The sequence below is a fragment of the Phyllostomus hastatus genome, unplaced genomic scaffold, assembly GCF_019186645.2.
Source record: "Phyllostomus hastatus isolate PE091 unplaced genomic scaffold, TTU_PhHast_1.1 phas_scaffold_39, whole genome shotgun sequence".
NCBI classification, from domain to species: domain Eukaryota; kingdom Metazoa; phylum Chordata; class Mammalia; order Chiroptera; family Phyllostomidae; genus Phyllostomus; species Phyllostomus hastatus.
In genome coordinates, this window is record NW_025334028.1 from 17,913,077 (window position 1) to 17,931,038 (window position 17,962).

At 38.1% G+C, this 17,962-nt stretch overlaps 2 protein-coding genes across 8 annotated transcripts in view; one reads left to right on the forward strand and one right to left on the reverse strand.

The window, feature by feature from the left end:
* The window catches only part of SMARCAD1 (SWI/SNF-related, matrix-associated actin-dependent regulator of chromatin, subfamily a, containing DEAD/H box 1), a 102,340-nt gene extending 99,556 nt beyond the window's left edge, over positions 1-2,784 (forward strand). For both annotated transcript variants that reach the window (XM_045820326.1, XM_045820325.1), the window contains one exon: positions 774-2,784. In XM_045820326.1, coding sequence (XP_045676282.1) covers positions 774-835 — 62 coding nt within the window. In that variant the 3' untranslated portion in view covers positions 836-2,784. The remainder of the gene's footprint in view (positions 1-773) is intronic.
* A 730-nt stretch (positions 2,785-3,514) lies between these two features.
* The window catches only part of HPGDS (hematopoietic prostaglandin D synthase), a 94,645-nt gene continuing 80,197 nt past the window's right edge, over positions 3,515-17,962 (reverse strand). For 4 of the 6 annotated variants that reach the window (XM_045820427.1, XM_045820429.1, XM_045820428.1 and 1 more), the window contains exons 4-6: positions 15,708-15,817; positions 9,552-9,650; positions 3,516-6,026 (exon numbers count right to left, since the gene is read on the reverse strand). In XM_045820427.1, the coding sequence (XP_045676383.1) occupies positions 5,862-6,026; positions 9,552-9,650; positions 15,708-15,817 (374 nt within the window). In that variant the 3' untranslated portion in view covers positions 3,516-5,861. Of the gene's footprint in view, positions 6,027-9,551; positions 9,651-15,707; positions 15,818-17,962 lie in introns of all 6 variants that reach the window. The other 2 variants (XM_045820430.1, XM_045820426.1) reach the window with 2 other exon arrangements.

The following is a 17,962-nucleotide window of genomic DNA, read 5'->3' on the forward strand; positions in this document are numbered from 1 at the left end:
GGGTTTTGGCCAAACATCAAATCATCTAGGTCATTCAGCCCCCGTACAGCCCAGATTTGGTGCCCTGTGACTTCTGGCTTTTCCCAAAACTAAAATCATCTTTGAAAGGAAAGAGATTCTAGACCATCAATGAGATTCAGGAAAATAAAACAGGACAGCTGACGGTGATTCCAACAAAGGATTTTGCAGTGTTTTGAACAGTGGAACAGACACTGGGACAACTGTGTGAGGTCCCAAGGTGACTACTTTGAAGGGAACTAAGATGTCATTGTCCTATGTACAGTGTTTCTTGTGTCTTTAATAAATGTCTCTTTTTCATAGTACATGGGTGGATACTTTCTGGGCAGATCTTTGGACTTGAATATAAGGGTATAGATGAAATGATTTCTTTTGATTGGAATTTGGGAGCTTCGATTTTGTTTTTACTATTCAGTTTGTTACATAAGTGTTTTCACTTGGCAAACTTGGGGAGTAAATACTATGAGGATTTGAATATAATGTGATCCAAACTGTGTCTCTGTGTCTTTATATATCTTTACCTGTATCAAATCAGAAACATTGCCCATAGATGCTGTGCTGTCCATATGCACATGAACACAGAGGTAGTAGCCCAGTATACATAGGGATTTAGAACCTTTTATGGAATAACACTGAAGCAAACTAGGCCATAAAAGATGATTAGGAGTTCATGAAATGTAGAGAAAATTGGAGAAAAAGAATATATTCTATACAGTATTTTTATTAAACTTCTAATGCCACTCTCTGATCTGCAGGTGACGAAGGGAGCATGCCAGCAGATATAGCCACATTACTAAAAACATCAATGGGCCTGTGAGATAAGAATTGTGGACTTTTGATGACGAGGAAATATCAACTTGGTGCACTCAAGGACATTTACATTATGACCATGGGGTTTATGAACATTTGTAACTTTTTATAATTTCCATATTACATTTCTCATAGTATGGACAACTTTTTTGCCACTAACTGAATTCTTCTGATGCTCACATGTGAAATTTCAATAAAAGCAACAAATACGTAGTCCTAAAAATGTTGAATAATCATTTTACAAAACAGTTTTCTGAATGGGGATTAGTTGGTGATTGTTTGTAACAAATATGCTAATGCTTTAGAAATGTCAGTATTTTTGTAATTATTTCTACCTCCAAATATATATATATTGTCTTTCACTGGATAATGTGTGTAGATTTTTACATGTGCCTTATTTGACAATGCTTATGTCTTGTTTTTGCTTGTCTCATTTGAAGTTCTTTTTTATTATGTTAGTTTAAAGAATACAGCTGTATAGATTTATATAGCTTTCATTTTATTGCTATTTGAAGCAGATGTTCACCACTGCCAAGAAGAACTCAACCTGAATTTAAAGGTGGCATTCCATATACTAACACCCCCAGGTCCTCCCAAGTAGTTCTGTTAAAACAGATTTGTTTGGCTAGGCACTAAGTTGTTTTCCAGTGAATAGTAACTAAAGAAGCCCTTATCTTGCTCCATGGATTAATTCCTTCTGTTCATTTCCCTGCTGCACTGTTGTGCATACTACTCTGCCTATTCTTGTGCATGTTCATTGATTTCCCTCTCCTGGCTTTTGCTTCTCTTGAAACTGTTGCCCACTCACTTCTGCTCCAGTTCTCATTACTCTCTAAATAGTAGTTTATTTCTGTCACAGACATCTTCACACATCAGCAGAATGTCGGTGACCTTTTTTTCTAGCCTGGCAGAGCAGGTTAACAGGCCATTTCACTTCAAAGCAGACTGAATGTGACTTCATATTAAGGAAGCATTAGGTACTGCATGGAAATAGGTCATTGCTTTTACATTCTTTATCAAAATATGATTTACCAGTTTCCAGAATTTCCAGTACTGGACCTCCTAAAGAGAGAGCCATTTTTCAATTCTAATTCAGTGTGGGTGACAAAGTGAAATTTAGAAGTAACGTTGTCTACTTGATATTTAACTCTTTATTGTCTTTCTTTAAATTTTTGCCTGTCAGTCTATATTGCTGTTTTTATTACACATCAGTTTCTTTGTATAACTTGTGAGTTTCATGTGTTTTGTTTTTATTATGTAAATACCATTATAAATAAAGTTATTTATAAATCAAAGATTTGTTAGTTATTGGAGGTTATACTTTCAGGGCATCCTGACTTGCTTACATGCTATGGTAATACAGTCCTCTGGAGTTCGAAGGCTAATAAAACTCTTAAAGTGATTCTTCAGATATTATAGACTCTGAAAACTCATGACTCAGTAAGTAGATTTGCCCAATCCCGGTGGTACATTGAATGCATTCCACTTAGTAGTATAATGGGAGCTAAAAGGAATCTGTACATACTATCATCACTTCCTCCTGCATCGCAGCACCCAAATCACTTAGTCAAAGTGTTGGGAGTTGCAGGTAGGCAAAGGCAGGACTGGGAAGGGGGACAATCTGCAATCTGTAGTAGTGTCGTCAATAAAAGTTAAAAGTAAAATAAATCTCTCAATGGGTTTCTCATGACTTCTGTATTCGTGTATCTTCAATGATAGGGTATTTCTTTTGTTGTTAAGTCCACATTCTTAAATGTATTTGGGTTCTCCCTATGATGCTTTATTACGTTTTGGGCTTAATAAAAATATTTGTGATCATAAGTTGTATTTTCACACCCTTTTTAATAGTTTCTAACCCCCCTCCCTTTACCCTTGAAAATATACAAAATTGCTCACAAATGAGATCATGTTATGTGCTTATTGTCTGTTCTCAATAAACTGGAATTTGTTACTTAAGATCTTGTTCTCCTTAGTCCCTTCACTGGACTCATGTCCGTAAAAATAATCCATTAATCAGTAAAGACCATACGAGGCCACGGCTGGAGTAATATCTTGACCAACTGAAGCAACTTTCACTTTAAGTCACAAAAAGAAGACATACTTTTTCATAACCGTACTCCTGACCCCATAGGCTTTTAACTTTATGCCAGTAGATATATACATTGAAACATTAATATCGTTCCTAGTTGTTGGTGTTACTATATAGTGGTTAGATAAGAGTATCAGATTTGGTTTCCATTTCTGTGACCTTAAGCAAGACATTTTATATGATTCATAAAATTAAGAAATTGATTTTTAAACTTCCCAAAATGTTTTTTCTGATTATAATATGCAATTCAATTTATGCTCTGATTCATTCATAATCTCTCATTTGTTCAGTTGCTCAATAAGGAGACATTTAATTTGGGTACAGGATGGGATAATGGAATGTGTTGTCCTTCCATGAAAAAAAGATGCCCTAAAAGGTTATGGTGAAACTTTGTTGACATGAAACAGTTTTTTATGAAACCTGTGACTGCTTTATTTGAACCGACTGCATATTTTAAGTGATTTGTGTAAACAAATGAGACTGATTATCTTGTTTTGAATTTTCATAGTTTTAGATGCCTTCTTGTGTAAGTTGCATTTTTTAACACCTTAGCAAATAAATTGTCATAATCCTAAATTTGGATCAGCTTTCAACATTTTATTGCTCTTCCAATGTCACAAAATGTCCCTGTTCTTTTTTCTGTTTTACAGACTTTTTTAAAGAAAAGTTTTAGGTTTACAGCAAAACTGAGCAGAAAGTGGAGTTCCCATATACACCTCCCTGACACATGCCCATCCTCCCCCACTCTCAACACCTGGCACAATGGTGTATTTGTTACAAAACAAGAACTAGCATTGATATCATAACCACCCAAAGTCCGTAGTTTATATTAGGGTTCATTCTTAGTGGCAAATCCAGCATTCAAAGCAATCCACCATTCAAAGCAATTTTTTTAAAAGATTTTATTTTTTAGAGAGGGAAGGGAGGGAGAAAGAGAAACATCAATGTGCAGTTGCTGGGGGCCATGGCTTGCAACATAGGCATGTGCCCTGACTGGGAATTGAACCTGACACTTTGGTTCCCAGCCCTCGCTCAATCCACTGAGCTACGCCAGCCAGGGCTCATTCAAAGATTTTGATGGGAAAATCCTTTGTACCTATTCATCCCTCCCTCCTTAGCCCCTAGAAACATTGATCTTTTTACTGTCTTCATAGTTTTGCCTTTTTCAGAATGTTATAGCTGTGATTATACAGTATTCAGTCATTTTGTTTTTTCAAATTACCTATAAGGAAGTTTATTTAGTAAAGTACAGAAGTGGTGGAAGTCACCTGTCTGGGCTGCATAGGTTTAGGAAATAAGATACAGAGGCAGAAGGTGCTTGGAGCTTAGGGGAGAGAGGCAAAGTTAACGTGTCTGGAGGGGAAAGGAGAGAGATGGCAAAAGGACAGGTGTGCTCCTGAGAGCAACGGTGAGCCAGTATGCAGTCACCTTAGATTGGCTTCTTCCACTTCGTAATATGCATTTACATTTCCCCTGTGTCTTTTCTTTGCACGACCTGGTGGCTCTCTTTTTTTTTAAGTAGATAATATTTCTTTGGATGTGGCACATTTACTTACCTACTCACCTACTTGAAGGCATCTTGGTCTGCTTCCAAGTTTGGGAATTATAATAAAGCTTCCATCAAAATCTATGTGCAGGTTTTTATGTGGACATTTTTTCAATTCCTTTTTGAATAAATATCAAATAGTGCAATTTCTGGATCCTGTGGTAAGAGTATGTTCAGTTTTGTAAGAAACTGACAAGCAATCTCTACCATTTTGCAATCGGATCAGCAGTGAGTAAAACTTCCTGTTGCTCTGCATCTCTGTCAGCATTCAGTGGTGGCGGTGTTCTGAATTTTTGCCATTCTAACAGGTATGTATGGTATCTCACTTTTGTTTGCAATTCCCCAGTAATACATGATATTGAACATCTTTTCACATGTTTATTTGCCATCTATATCTTTGGTGAGGTGTCTGCTCGGGTGTTTTGTCCTTTTTGTATTTGGATTACTTATTTTATTGTTGACTTTTAAGAGCTCTTTGTATATTTTTGGATAATAGTCCTTTATCATAGGATAGGTCTTACAAATATTTTCTCCCAATCTGTGGCGTATCTTCTTATTCTTTTGATATGAAGTTTTATACCCGTCTCACTTTCCCTGGGATGTCTTCGTCTTTGTCTCAAGCACTGTCCTCCTCTGTGTTGGTGAGGGCGCCTCGCCCAGTTCTGCCGGCTGCACAGCTAGAGTCTGGAGGCCGTTGACCTGCATCCGTGTCAGCATTCTCACAGCTCTTTCCATTTATGTTCAATTTGAATTTCACCCCATTATTAGCACTTTTCATTTCTTTTCTGCACTTTCATCTTTGTTGGTGAGTTCCCTTTTTCAATTACTCATTTGCATAAAATGTCAAGATGCTTTGTCACTGAGAAGCATGCAGACAGTGCTGCCACACACTTGACTGTTGGTGCGTGAATAACAAACAGGTGTGCAGTGCCCAGTCCTAACAGCAGACTTTGAAAGAAGTGACTTCAGCGGTCATGGTCATGCTGTGCACCTTATTTACATAGTGATTTGTGGACTGAATAGCTAGCAGCAAAGTTTATACTTGATGCAATTACCCACTGTTAATACACCATGGTAACTGAAGTCCAAACCATTTTGGGGGAGAATATGTTATTTAATAAGCTATTGTGACTGAAATTTATGCATGTGAGAACCTGTGCAAAGCAAGGCCTGGTTTAAACTAATTTTCCTCAGTTGTAAATGATGTGAAACTATTCTCGGAAGGGAAAAAAAAAAGATACTGGCAACTAACTGCTCTTTTTTTTTTCTTTTCAAGCAGAATATGGCAGAGGTGAAAGCCTTGGTGGGGGTGCAGTGTGTGCAGGCAGGCTCATGCAGCTTCTTATCTGAGGGCAGCAAAGCTGTAAGGAACAACCAAGTGGAGGCAGCGGGCGTCTCCTACAGTCTGGTTAGAGGCCTTCGTTGTATCCAGTCAGCAATGGCAGGAATGGCTTGGACTTTCTTCCGTAATGCCACCAGCCTGGGATGAACGTCCAGCAAGTCAGGTCTAAAGACCAAAAGTGTAGTACTGCAGATTTCCCAGTAGAAATCTGCCCAAGTTACCTAGGTTAAAGGAAACACAAATTTCCATTAGAACATAAAAGGTATAGCTTCTTAATCTAAAAGTAGTTTCTTCTTAATTCAAAGTACCTTTTTGTTATTTCAAAAGTGGAGTGTGTGAGACAGTTACAGGGGCCACACCTGGACTCCATCTAGACCCAAAGAACTGCATCGTAGAGGCCCATGACCCCTTGCTTTCAGTAAAATCCTGTAGTTGAAATTAGCCTAATTACATCCTTAAAGGAAAGGATGTACAGCGGTAACATTGCTGTTTTGTCAATGAAATGGTAACTAGAATGTTTGAGCAAGCATTATTTTAGAGGCCCTTTGAGTGGTCCATTGACCGTGGAAAACACCTTGTGACTACCCAGGGACCAACCACCACCAATGACCATCGTGGGACAACTGACCTCATCTGCATTCCTGAGTCCTGTGCCCACCCGAAGGCCCCTGTGCAAGCCGGCCACAGAGCCCCTCTGGGAGCTCGGCTTCTCCTCTCAGGTCGACTCCCTTGTGCACAGCTCTTCTCAGTAAACTCGGTCTGTTCGACCCTGTGCTGAGTTTTCAGTGCTCGTTTCTATGATGTTGAGACTCAAGAATCTGGCATTCAAGGTCTGGTAACGTGTATGATAGAAAATTACAGATGACGCCATAGTCCTAACACCAAAAATTACTAATATTAACACCTCTGTGTGTAAGGTATTCTCTGTATGTGGGCATTTTTACTAACGAGATATTACAGTATATATTTCTTTGTGAGTTGATTAATCTCCACCCCTCTGACTACATTTTCATCTTGCCTAGTACCCAATCAGTACTTTTCCATCTGCTCCAAAAAAATGTTCCTCATAGGACAAAGCAGAATCAATGCCAGGGCCATGCATTTCATCTGATCTTGTTCTTCGACTCTCTTAACTCAGAACAGCACTTTCATGTCACTGAATTACTGAATATTCTGCAGTAGTCCTACACGATGTCCTGTCTTCAGGATTCGTGTGATGATCTTGTCTTCTTGTTTACCTTGTTCCTTTATACCACAGAGTGTAAAGGAACAGGGTGCAAGTTATCCCTGCAGAGTTCACTGTCTCGTTAGTATTTCTGGCTCACACACATTAGGGTGCACCACATCAGAAGACTTAAGATGAGGGTGTCTGGCGGTAGGTGGAACCATCGGTTTGGCCACTGTATTAGGGTGATGACAGTCCACCCTACCCTTGTATACTTTTTTCCCCTTTTGTGACTAAAACTAATCTGAATGACATTACTTTCGCTCAAAGAGTAAAGTTTAAATCTGGACTAGTAGCTTTGTTTTTGTATAGAATTTGATAACACTTATTGTTAGTATTTTATGAACTTCCTTACATCCGTCAACCAGGAGAGTGTTGGTCAGAGTTCAGTGAACACGTGTTTTTGGAGCGCCTACTGTGTGCTCCGTTCAGGTCCCAGTGCTGGGATTAACGGCAGAACAAGAGGTGATGCCAGCCCCTGCTTCTTTGATGCAGCTTTCATTTTAGAAGCAGGAAGACAGACAAACATGGTGATAGCGGTCGTGAAGAAAAAGTGAAGTATGAGAGGGACTCTTGGGTGGTCAGGGAGGGAAGACCTTTAAGAAGTGACACTTAAGCCACAGTTTGAACAATAAAAAGGACCCAAATGTGTAGCCATCTGGGGATTAAACATTCCAGGTAGAGGGGACAGCAAGTATAAAGGCCCTTAGGCGGGAGCAGGACTTGTGTCTAAGGAACAAATTAAACACCTGAGTGTTTGGAACACGGTGAGGAAGGCAGAGAGCGGGAAGAGATGGACTCGGGAGAAAGTCCACAAGGGAAATTGCATACAAAACAAGAAACACGACAAGTCCTCGGAAATTGTTTGATCAATAGGGCAGGGAGAGGGACATTTTAGGAAAGACTATTGCAGTCAGTGGGAAGAAATGCAGGGCTGTGTGGTGAGGTAGGAAGTTGTGAGTTAAGATGTGGAAAGTTCGCTTGTCACCCCAGGACTCGGCAGACAGTGACCAGAATAGGTCACCAAGAGCCACAAAAGCAGTTTGTGTCTTGTCTTTTAGAATGCAGTCTCCTTAAAGGCAAGGACCCAGACCTACCACAGAATCTATGTCAGATTTAGATTTGAATTTTTTGACATAGCTACTTCATAGGTGGTTGTGTGTTCCTCTGTCAGTCGGTCCATAATATCTGGTTGTCTCACTTTTTATATTTATAATTACTGATACTCAATGCCTAGGTCCATTAAGCCACCAGGGGTTGGAAAATGGTGGTATTTTAATCTCTCCTTCTAACTTATTAAATGCTTTTATGGAGACAAAGTTTGGCTATCAATTTTTGTTATCCTGAGATACAATGGATTTTATTCAACCCCTTTTCCCACTTTTTTGTTTGTTTTAGACAGTTTTCAGAACAATAATTTGGCTCCATAGCATCTTCTAAAATTAGCCAGGTGTGTGTGTGTGTGTGTGTGTGTGTGTGTGTGTTTGGTTGTACTGGTGACATCATACTCATGGAGTCATTCATTTTGATTTGTTTCAATCCATGTAGTTAATATTCTCATCGCAGTTTGGTTTGTCTTTGGCCAGGACAGGAAGAGCCTCTTCAAGTTGACTCAGACCTTTTGACACAGCCCCCGTTGTCTTTGATAATTTATTTCCCTCTGGTATGACAAGGAATTCTCGTTCATCTTCACATTCCCTGTCCCAAATTGAGAAGGAGCCCTTCTCTAGGAAGCCCTAGTTCCTTTTAGTGTTTGAAGACCAGAATCTCGGGCTTAACGGTGCCCAGGACAACTGTGTTGGTCATTGTTTCAAGAAAAAGAGACACAAAGTGCACTTTTATTTATCCCAGGATAAAGTACATCATGAGTTCATACTGTTGCACCTAGTTCACGTTCAGAAATAGAGTGCTTACTTAACCTCACCGATCTTACATCTGTTTTCTTTCTCTCACATAAAAGATCCTGCTTCTCAATGACATCCTGAAATTTCTTATTACTTTAGCCACAATATAGATACACTGATATCAGAAAAATAATACCACTGTCACAGTACCACCAAAAATATAAGTATTGAAAATGATGTACAATTTTTATTTATTGTTCTGAGAGTATATCTATGAGATATGTAGTCAAATTACTGTATTTTACATGTAATACTATTTCTTAAAGTAGTTCTTCACTAATAGGGCAAAGAGGTACTTCCCTACATACTCCATGCAGCAATTTGACACACATTCATTTGTTTCATTTTGCTTTGGCTTTGCAGAGATAACTTTTAAAAATGTTTTTGCTATTGTTATATAATTATATAAAATATTTTAATTTATGGTTTTAAAGTTAAATCTACCATAAAAGCTTAATTCAAAGGATTTTAGCTTTTATCACTGCTCTCTTTCTCTCTCTCTCTCTCTCTGGGTAACTTTTTGTTTTTTCCAGTAAGGTTTTATAAGTCTTTATCTTCACATATAAATGAAGACATTATAATTTACTTGTATATTTTAAGATGTAAAACATACTCACAGAATTACCAATGAACCACTCTTTTTCCCCCAAGTATGTGTCCAAATATTGCAGAAGATGAGGTGCATCACATGTAAGGAGCTCATTAAACATCTGCTCCTAAGAGAGGAAGAAAAAGATTACTTCAAGAATAATAGGAAGAAAAATAAATAATATGATTTGAAGATTTAGATTTTTCTTTATTTTTCCATGTGAGTTCAGAAAGGAAGAAAAGTAGCTAAGTGTTTTTTTTTAAATGTATGACATTGTAGAGATTGAGGTCTAATTCTCAATAAATCTTTATTTTTCATGAATTTAAAAATAAGTACTTTTGTCACCAGTTCTTATAGTTTCTTTCTATATAATGACTAAATATTTCACCCATAAAATATTTTCATGATTTTTATCTTAATTTTTGTTAATATGATTTTACTATGTTTTTACATTTCTAAAATTCCCATTTTCTTAGCCTCATTCCCTTTAAAGTTAAATAACATAACTGAAGGTAAAGAAATTAATTTTGCACAGCAAAGGAAACCATCAACAAAATGAAAAAACAACCAACTGAATGGGAGAATATATTCACCAATGATACATCTGAGAAGGGGTTAATATCTAAAATTTATAAAGAACTTACACAACTCACCACCAAAGAAAACAACAATCCAATTAAAAGCTGGGCAAAGGACCTGAACAGACACTGCTCTTAGGAGATGGCGCATAGACATGAAAGAAATGCTCAACGTCACTAATCATCAGAGAAATACAGATTAAAACCACAATGAGATTACACTTTCACACTTGTAAAGTGTTATTATCAATAGAACAAATGCTGGCAAAGATGTAGAGAGAGGAGAGCCCTTTTGCACTGTTGGTGGGAGTGCAGACCAGGGCAACTACTGTTGAAAGCAGTATGGAGATACCTCAAAATGTTAAGAATGTAACTGCCTTATGAACCAGCAATTCCTCTCCTGAGAATGTATCCAAAGAACTACGAAACACTCATTTGATAGAATATGTGCACCCCTACATTCATTCCAGTGTTATTTACGATAGCCAAGATTTGGAAGCAGCCCAAGTAGCAGCCATCTCAGATTGCTTTCTAGCTCAGGCAGGGTGGCCACAGGCAGAGCACAGGTAGGAGCTGACCTTGCCCTGCATCAGCCAGAGCCTGCATTCTGAGTGGACAGTTATAGACCACATTAGAACACCACCACCCTGCCCCTGCACAGCTGATCCTTCATGGAGGGAGGAGGTTGGTGGTCAGTGATCACAGCCAGTTCTTGCAGCTGACTGGTCTGGGTAAATTTCTCCCACTGACCTGTCAAGAGTAATCAAGGCTCAATTACAAGAGGAGGGTGTACTCAGCCCACATGAAGGGTGCACCTCGAGTATCCAGTCTGGGTGATAGGGGAGGCTATGCCACTCTACCCTACAGGATACCTACTACCTTAGGCCACACTACCAAGACAGGGAGTCATAACAGCTCTGTGTAATACATAGAAACAAACACAGGGAGGCTGCCAAAACAAGGAGACAAAGAAACATGGCCCAAATGAAAGAACAGATCAAAACTACAGAAAAAGAGCTAAACAAAATGGAGATGAGCAATCTCTCAGCTGCAGAGTTCAAAACACTGGTTATCAGGATGCTCAAGGAATTTAGTGAGAACCTCCACAGCATAAAAAATATACAGTCAGAAATGAAAGTTTCACTAATTGAAATAAAAAATAATTCACAGGAACATGATAGTAGAGTGAATGAAACTGAGAATCAAATCAATGATTTGGAACATAAGGAAGCAAAAAACAATCAATCAGAACAACAAGAAGAAGAGTCCAAGAAATGAGGATAGTGTTAGCAGCCTGTAGGACAACTTTAAGCATTCTAACATTTGCACCATATGGGGTGTGAGAAGGAGAAGAGAAAGAGAAAGACTGGACATCTATTTAAAAAAAATAATAGAAGAAAACTTCCCTAATTTGGTGAAGGAAATAGACATGCAAGTCTAGGAAGCACAAAGAGTCCCAAATAAATTGTACATAAAGAGGACCACACAGCATAATTAAAATGCCAAAGGTTAAAGATAAAAAGAGAATCTTAGAAGCAGCCAAAGAACAGAAGTTAGGTACCTACAGGGGAAGTCCCTTTAGACTAGGGGTGTCAAACTCATTTTCACTGGGGCCCAGATCAGCCTCGAGGTTGCCTTCAAAGGGCCAAATGTAATTTTAGGACTGATAAATGTAACTACTCCTTAACAGTTAAGTGAGAGCTCAGCATTGCTGCTGGGTAAAAACAATGTGTGGGCTGGATAAAACAAGGTGGAGGGACGGATTCAGCCCACGGGCCTTGTGTTTGCCACCTGTGCCTTAGACCATCAAAAGCTTTCTTAAAAACTTCTTTTGAGAAACCAGTTAGAAGAGACTGGCAAGAAATAATTCAGTCATGAAGAGCAGGGACCAACAGCCAAAATTACTTTACCCAGCAAAGATATCATTTAGAATCAGAGGGTAGATAAAGCACCTCCCAGGCAAGAAAATACTAAAGGAGTTCATCATCACCAAACCATTATTATATGAATGCAAAGGGTCTTATTTTTGAAAAAGAGGAAGGTCAAAACTACAAACAATAATATGGCAATAAATACAAATCTATCAGCCGTTGAATCTAAAAAACAAACGAAGCAAACAAGAATAGATACAGAATCATGGGTACAGTGTTTTGATGGTTGCCAGATGGGAGGGCCTTTGGGGGAATGGGTGAAGAGGTGAGGGGATTAAGAAGTACAAATAGGTGGTTACAGAATAGCCATGGGGATGTAAAGTACAGTATAGGAAATGAAGTAGCCAAAGAACCTATGTGCATGACCCACGGACATGAACAACAGTGTGAGGATTGCCTGAGGGAGTAGGGGTGCTTGATGGAGGTGGCCATGCGGACAAAATCAGGACAACTGATAGAAAATCAATAAAATATAATTTTAAAAAATTAAAAAGAAAAGTAAGTCCAACTCAATGATATTATTGAAAATGTATGTAATGTATTAATATTCATAAATGACCTATATAGGCATACCTTGTACTATTGTACCTTTCATTATTGCTCTTTGCAGATAGTATGCTTTTTACTAATTGAAGGTGCGTGGCGACCCTATGTTGAATAGTCTGTGGCGCCATTTTTCCAACAGTATTTGCTCACTGCATGTCTCTGTGTCCTCTTTGGCAATTCTCACAGTATTTTAAACTTCACCATTATTACTGTGTTTGATATGGTGACCTGAGGTGATCAGTGGTCCTTGATATTACTACTGCACTTATCTGGGGGTGTCCCAAACTGCACCCATGTAATAAGATTGCTAACATGTTCAATGAACGTTGTGTGTCCTGACTGCTCTGCCAAGTGGCTGCTCCCCAGTCTCTCTCCCTGCTCAGGCCTCATTGTTCCCTGAGACACAACAGTAGTGAAATTAGGCCAATTGACAAACCTACAATGGCCTCTAAAAGTTCAAGCAAAGAGTCAGTCAATGGGGCAAACTTCATTGTTGTCTGCTGTAGGAAAGTGCCACGGCCATGCCACTACCCTGGCCAGTCCACAGCCGTCAACACGAAGGCGAAACCCTCCACCAGCCAGAGATTACGACTCACTAAAGACTCAGAGGATGTTCACCAATTTTTAGCAAAAAAGTATTTTTCAAATTAAAGTGTATACAGTTTTTAGACATAATTCTGTCCCACATTTAATAGAATACAGTATAGTATAAACATAACTTTTTTTGCACTGGAAAAACAAAAAATCTGTGACTTGCTTTACTGAGATATTCATTTTATCGCAGAGGTCTGGAGCTGAACGCACAATATCTCTGAGGGTAATAAAATCCAGCCTTTATTAAGGTAATTCAGGTAGTGGATAACTACTCCACCAATTTGCTGATCTACTTCCTATTATTATGATGACTTTGCTAGGCAATACAGATTACTATAACATAATGCCTTATATTTGCACGAGCATCATTACGTATTTATACACATTTGCCAGATCTTGTAAACTAACTGAAGCTGGAAATTTTGTCATTATCTTGACTTTATATTCTTTCCTCTGTTCTATAACACCTTGGTACATAAGGTTCTCCATGATTAACATAATCTTAGTTTTAAATAAAACAGTGTGAGTTCTCCTGCCCCTTACACAGAATTTCTGAGCTGGCACAAAGGGCCCAGAGCTGTGTGGCACTTCCCACAGCTCTCAGCTCAGCTCAGCGCAGCTCAGCTCAGCTCAGCATCAGCTGGAAATGTCCGGTCAACATAGCTGTCCCAGAATTGCTAGAAACAGGAGGGAGTTGAGCGGAATGGGATGTAGCTGCTGGATAGCTTTCTAAAACCTCTTGTCTGCTCCCCAGGATAATTCTGTGGCTTTTTCTAATTCTGTGCATTTCCAGGGCTGAAGGGACAGCGATGCTTGTGCACATGCAGTGCGGAGTAAAAATCTCCTCTCCCTGCTATTGACTTCTCCTTCAGCCCAGGCTCCCTGTACAGGTTTGGTGAGTCATCTCAGTCTAATGAATAAGCAAACAGCATCATCATTAGTATGTAAGAATCATTTTAAAGAATACTCACCAAAATAAATTAAGTGAAGATGAAACTGGATTATACATCCTTTCTTCCCCCAGGTGCATACTTTTTGAAATGCATTTTCTTACAGATCCTAGACAGCCACTCCTGTATTTGGTGGACTCTGTAATGTACTGCCTCCTTCAGAGAGCTAAGAGGTGTGTGTGGGGGGCGGGGGGGCTTTCATCCTGAGAAGGCATTACTAGAGTATTCTATTAAATGACTTTTAGAAGCATTATTTTTTAACCCACATTACTAAAATCATAGAATATTGGAAATGGGCCAGGAGCATTCCTTCAATCTTGCTCACCCTCCATCCCACCCCCACCCTTGTTATTCAGATGAGGAAACTGAACCAGACATTGTAAAACCAAAGAAATGTAGTGTTAAGATGAAGGATTATCAGGGTGACCAATGTCCAGAGACATTATTTTACCTTTTAAATTAAATTTAAATTAATTTTAAAAATAGGAAATGGAATTATTAACAACAAATATGAAAACATTTTTGCTTATGTATATGTGATAGATTTTTAAAATTACTTTATTGTTGTTCAATTACAGTTGTCCACATTTTCTTCCCACCACTCCCCCCTACCCCAGCCAAACCCATCTCCCTCCCTTGCTTCCACCCTCCCCGCTCCTTGGTTTTGTCTGTGTGTCCTTTAGAGTTGTTCCTGAAAACATGTGATAGATTTTTAAAGCACATGTTATAAGAGAACTATATTCATTGCTCATCTTTATTGAATCAATATTCTGCTTTTGAAAATTCTACCTGACCACAAGGTGGCAGTAATGCAACCCACTAAAAGGAGACTAGGGGATGAAATGAAAGCACTATGCAGTTTTCTCTGTATACTAGCCAGGTTCTGCTTATTAATCTAACAGTCTATAGCTATTTCCAATATTTCTGAAACAGGTTATCCCTTCATATGATTTAGTCATGAACTTGGATTATATTCTGTAAAATGTTTTTGAGGTCAATGTTATGTAAGAGCATTGTTATTCTAATACAAAAGTATAATGTCACCCTTATCATAAGGGTGGGAAACAAAAACAAAGCAAAGAAAGACAATTACTAACTTTGAAGAGGAAAGTGAGAGAAGAAATATTATCAAAGCATACTACAGTGCACAGCTCTGTATAACAATAGCATGGAGACACTAATGTCATCATCAAATAGTGATTTCACCAAAAAAATTTAATACAACTATATCAGGAGTTTAGGGAAATAAGAAGCAAAGAGAATGGCTATGTAAGAGTGAAATTCTTATTACTATAATAACAGGTTCATAAAATCTAAAATTAGTGAATCAAAGTAAGCCATTTTACATATCTTATAGAATTATGGAGATGTGAAAATCTTAAAGAAACAGCTAAAAGCGTTAAAAATAAGATTGCATCTTGGGGGTTATTGTACTGTACTTTGTTTTAAACTTTTTAATATAATTTGACATTTTTAAATTATAGGTTTGTCTAACTTTGATGAAAAAGGGACTTAAAAAGCACCTAACATAATGTCTGGCAAGTGGATATGATTAATAACGGTAATCGCAAACTGATCACATTACTTTTACATCTTGTTTTTTCTCAGCCCAGGGAAACCGTGACATGAAGTCGTCCAGTGTGTCCACAACAGCATCGACCTGGCACTGCTCCAGTTCTGTTTTCCCAGCCAAATCTGTGGAATGGAGAGAGGCCATTTTATGCTCACAAATATGTTCAATTTAATTTGTTACATTAAAATATTAATCTTAAAGTAGGCAATATATTCATATAGTTCACAAATTCAAAACAAGTTGAGCAGTAGACAATGAAGACTAACTTCCACCACCGTCCCTACCCACCTCATTTTACTCCTACTTACTACCATGTTTTTATTAGTTTCCTTTGTATGCTTTCATTGTTTCTTTATGAAAATAAGAGTAATATCCCACTCCATATGTACCTCTACCACTTTTCCTAGAGATTTTTTTTTACGAGTCACTTAAGGCCATCCTTGCTATTTTATCAGCTCCATGGGGTTCCCCTAAGTAGAAGTGCTACAATTTATTTACCCTCCACTGATTAGGTTGCTTCCAATCTTTTGCAAATATAAGAAATACCAGAATAAATAACCCATACATATATTTTCATTTATTTTGTAAAAAATAATTATTTTCATTTTTGCAGACAGTTTTTGTCAAGAGCATTTGTTCCTAGAAGCTATACATTTAAAATAATAGAAGTGGTGTTTCTTTTTTCTTTCTTGCCATTCGTTGATCATCATTTTACTAAGAAATCATTGGTCATCCTAACTATTTTTTCACTGGTGTCAATTCAAAATCCTTCAGTGTGGAAGAATTTAAAATAGATTGCTTTTATACAATTGTGTATATTTACTAAAAATCAGGGAACTGTATACTGACAATGAGTGAATTATATATAAATCATACCTCAGCAAAGCTGTTAAAGGGAAAGAAATGCTTTAGTGTTTTCGAGTCCTTCTACAAACTCTCTGTATTTTGCATATGTGATACTCAGAGGCTAATCTTTCTGACTTTGAAAAGTCCTTCCAAATACATCATGGATTCTCTTCATCTATTTTTATCCCTGCATTCACTTCCATGCTCAAGGCTTTGGCCATCAGTTTTGGCCAAAAGTGCTGACTCCTCATCAGCACTTTTAGTCCTAAAGTCCAGGCCCATCGGCTCAGCCTCCTTTTGGATAGTGTGTCATGTATCCTTCTGGCCCCTGAACTTCCTTCAACAAGTCCCATAAGAAATGTTTGTAACTATGTGTGGTGATGGATGTTAACTATATTTATTATGGTGATCATTTATCAATATATAAATTTATAGAATCATTATATTATATACCTGAAACTAATATGTTAAATGCTAGTTATGTCTCAATTATAAAAACCTACAATTGCTTAAAAAATGACATCCATACTCTGAATATTTCTTACCAGATCCCAATCTATTTTTCTATCTCTTTCTGCTACTCCACTCTGCAAATTTAAAGTGTTCTTTGTCTCATGCCATTTTCTCTCTGCTTGGAGCATTCTAACCCAGAGATTCTCGAAGAGAAGTCCATGGACCGGCCGCATGCTTCTGCATCACGGAGAAAACTGTCAAGAATGCAAACTGTGGGGCCCTACCCCACGACTATTGAATCACAATCTCTGAAGTCAAGGCTAAGCATCCTGTGTTTTAAGAGCCCCCAGGTTATCCTGACACACATAAATTTTGAGAAACACTACCCAAGCCCAAGTCTTCCTTTTGAAATTCTAGGTATCCTTTATGCTCAACTCACATGTCATTTTCATTTCAAAGCCAAATTTCCTTAAAGTCAGAAGTAATTTCCATGTCTTCTAAACTTCCAAAGAATTTCATTTGTTGAAATATGTGTTAGTGCATAGAAATTTTATATTTTTAACATACACACATTACTTGGGTTCAGAAATAAAGGCCCAGTAATTACGACCTATTTTATTTGTGAGCTAAACGTGTGTCTGTGGCTTGGATAACAATGGTTGCAGCAGGGGTGCGGGGTTGTAGGCTTGGAATCAGGGCACGGTGATTCTGTAGATTGATTAGGAAAAAAAGACTTTAAAAGAAGCCAAATGTAGCTTTTTACTCAAAAAGAATGTTAGGGCATTATGAGGAGAGAGAGAAGTCAAAAGACTGTAGGATGGGAGAAAGGGCTTCAGGCAAAGACCAGAACTAACAGTTTAATTTCTCTTTGCAATGCCATGGGTACAAGTACTAACAAACCAATCCAGAAGCCAACTACTCTCTAGGATGCCTCAGGTGGCATTCAGTGGAAGCAAAGCAAACAGCCT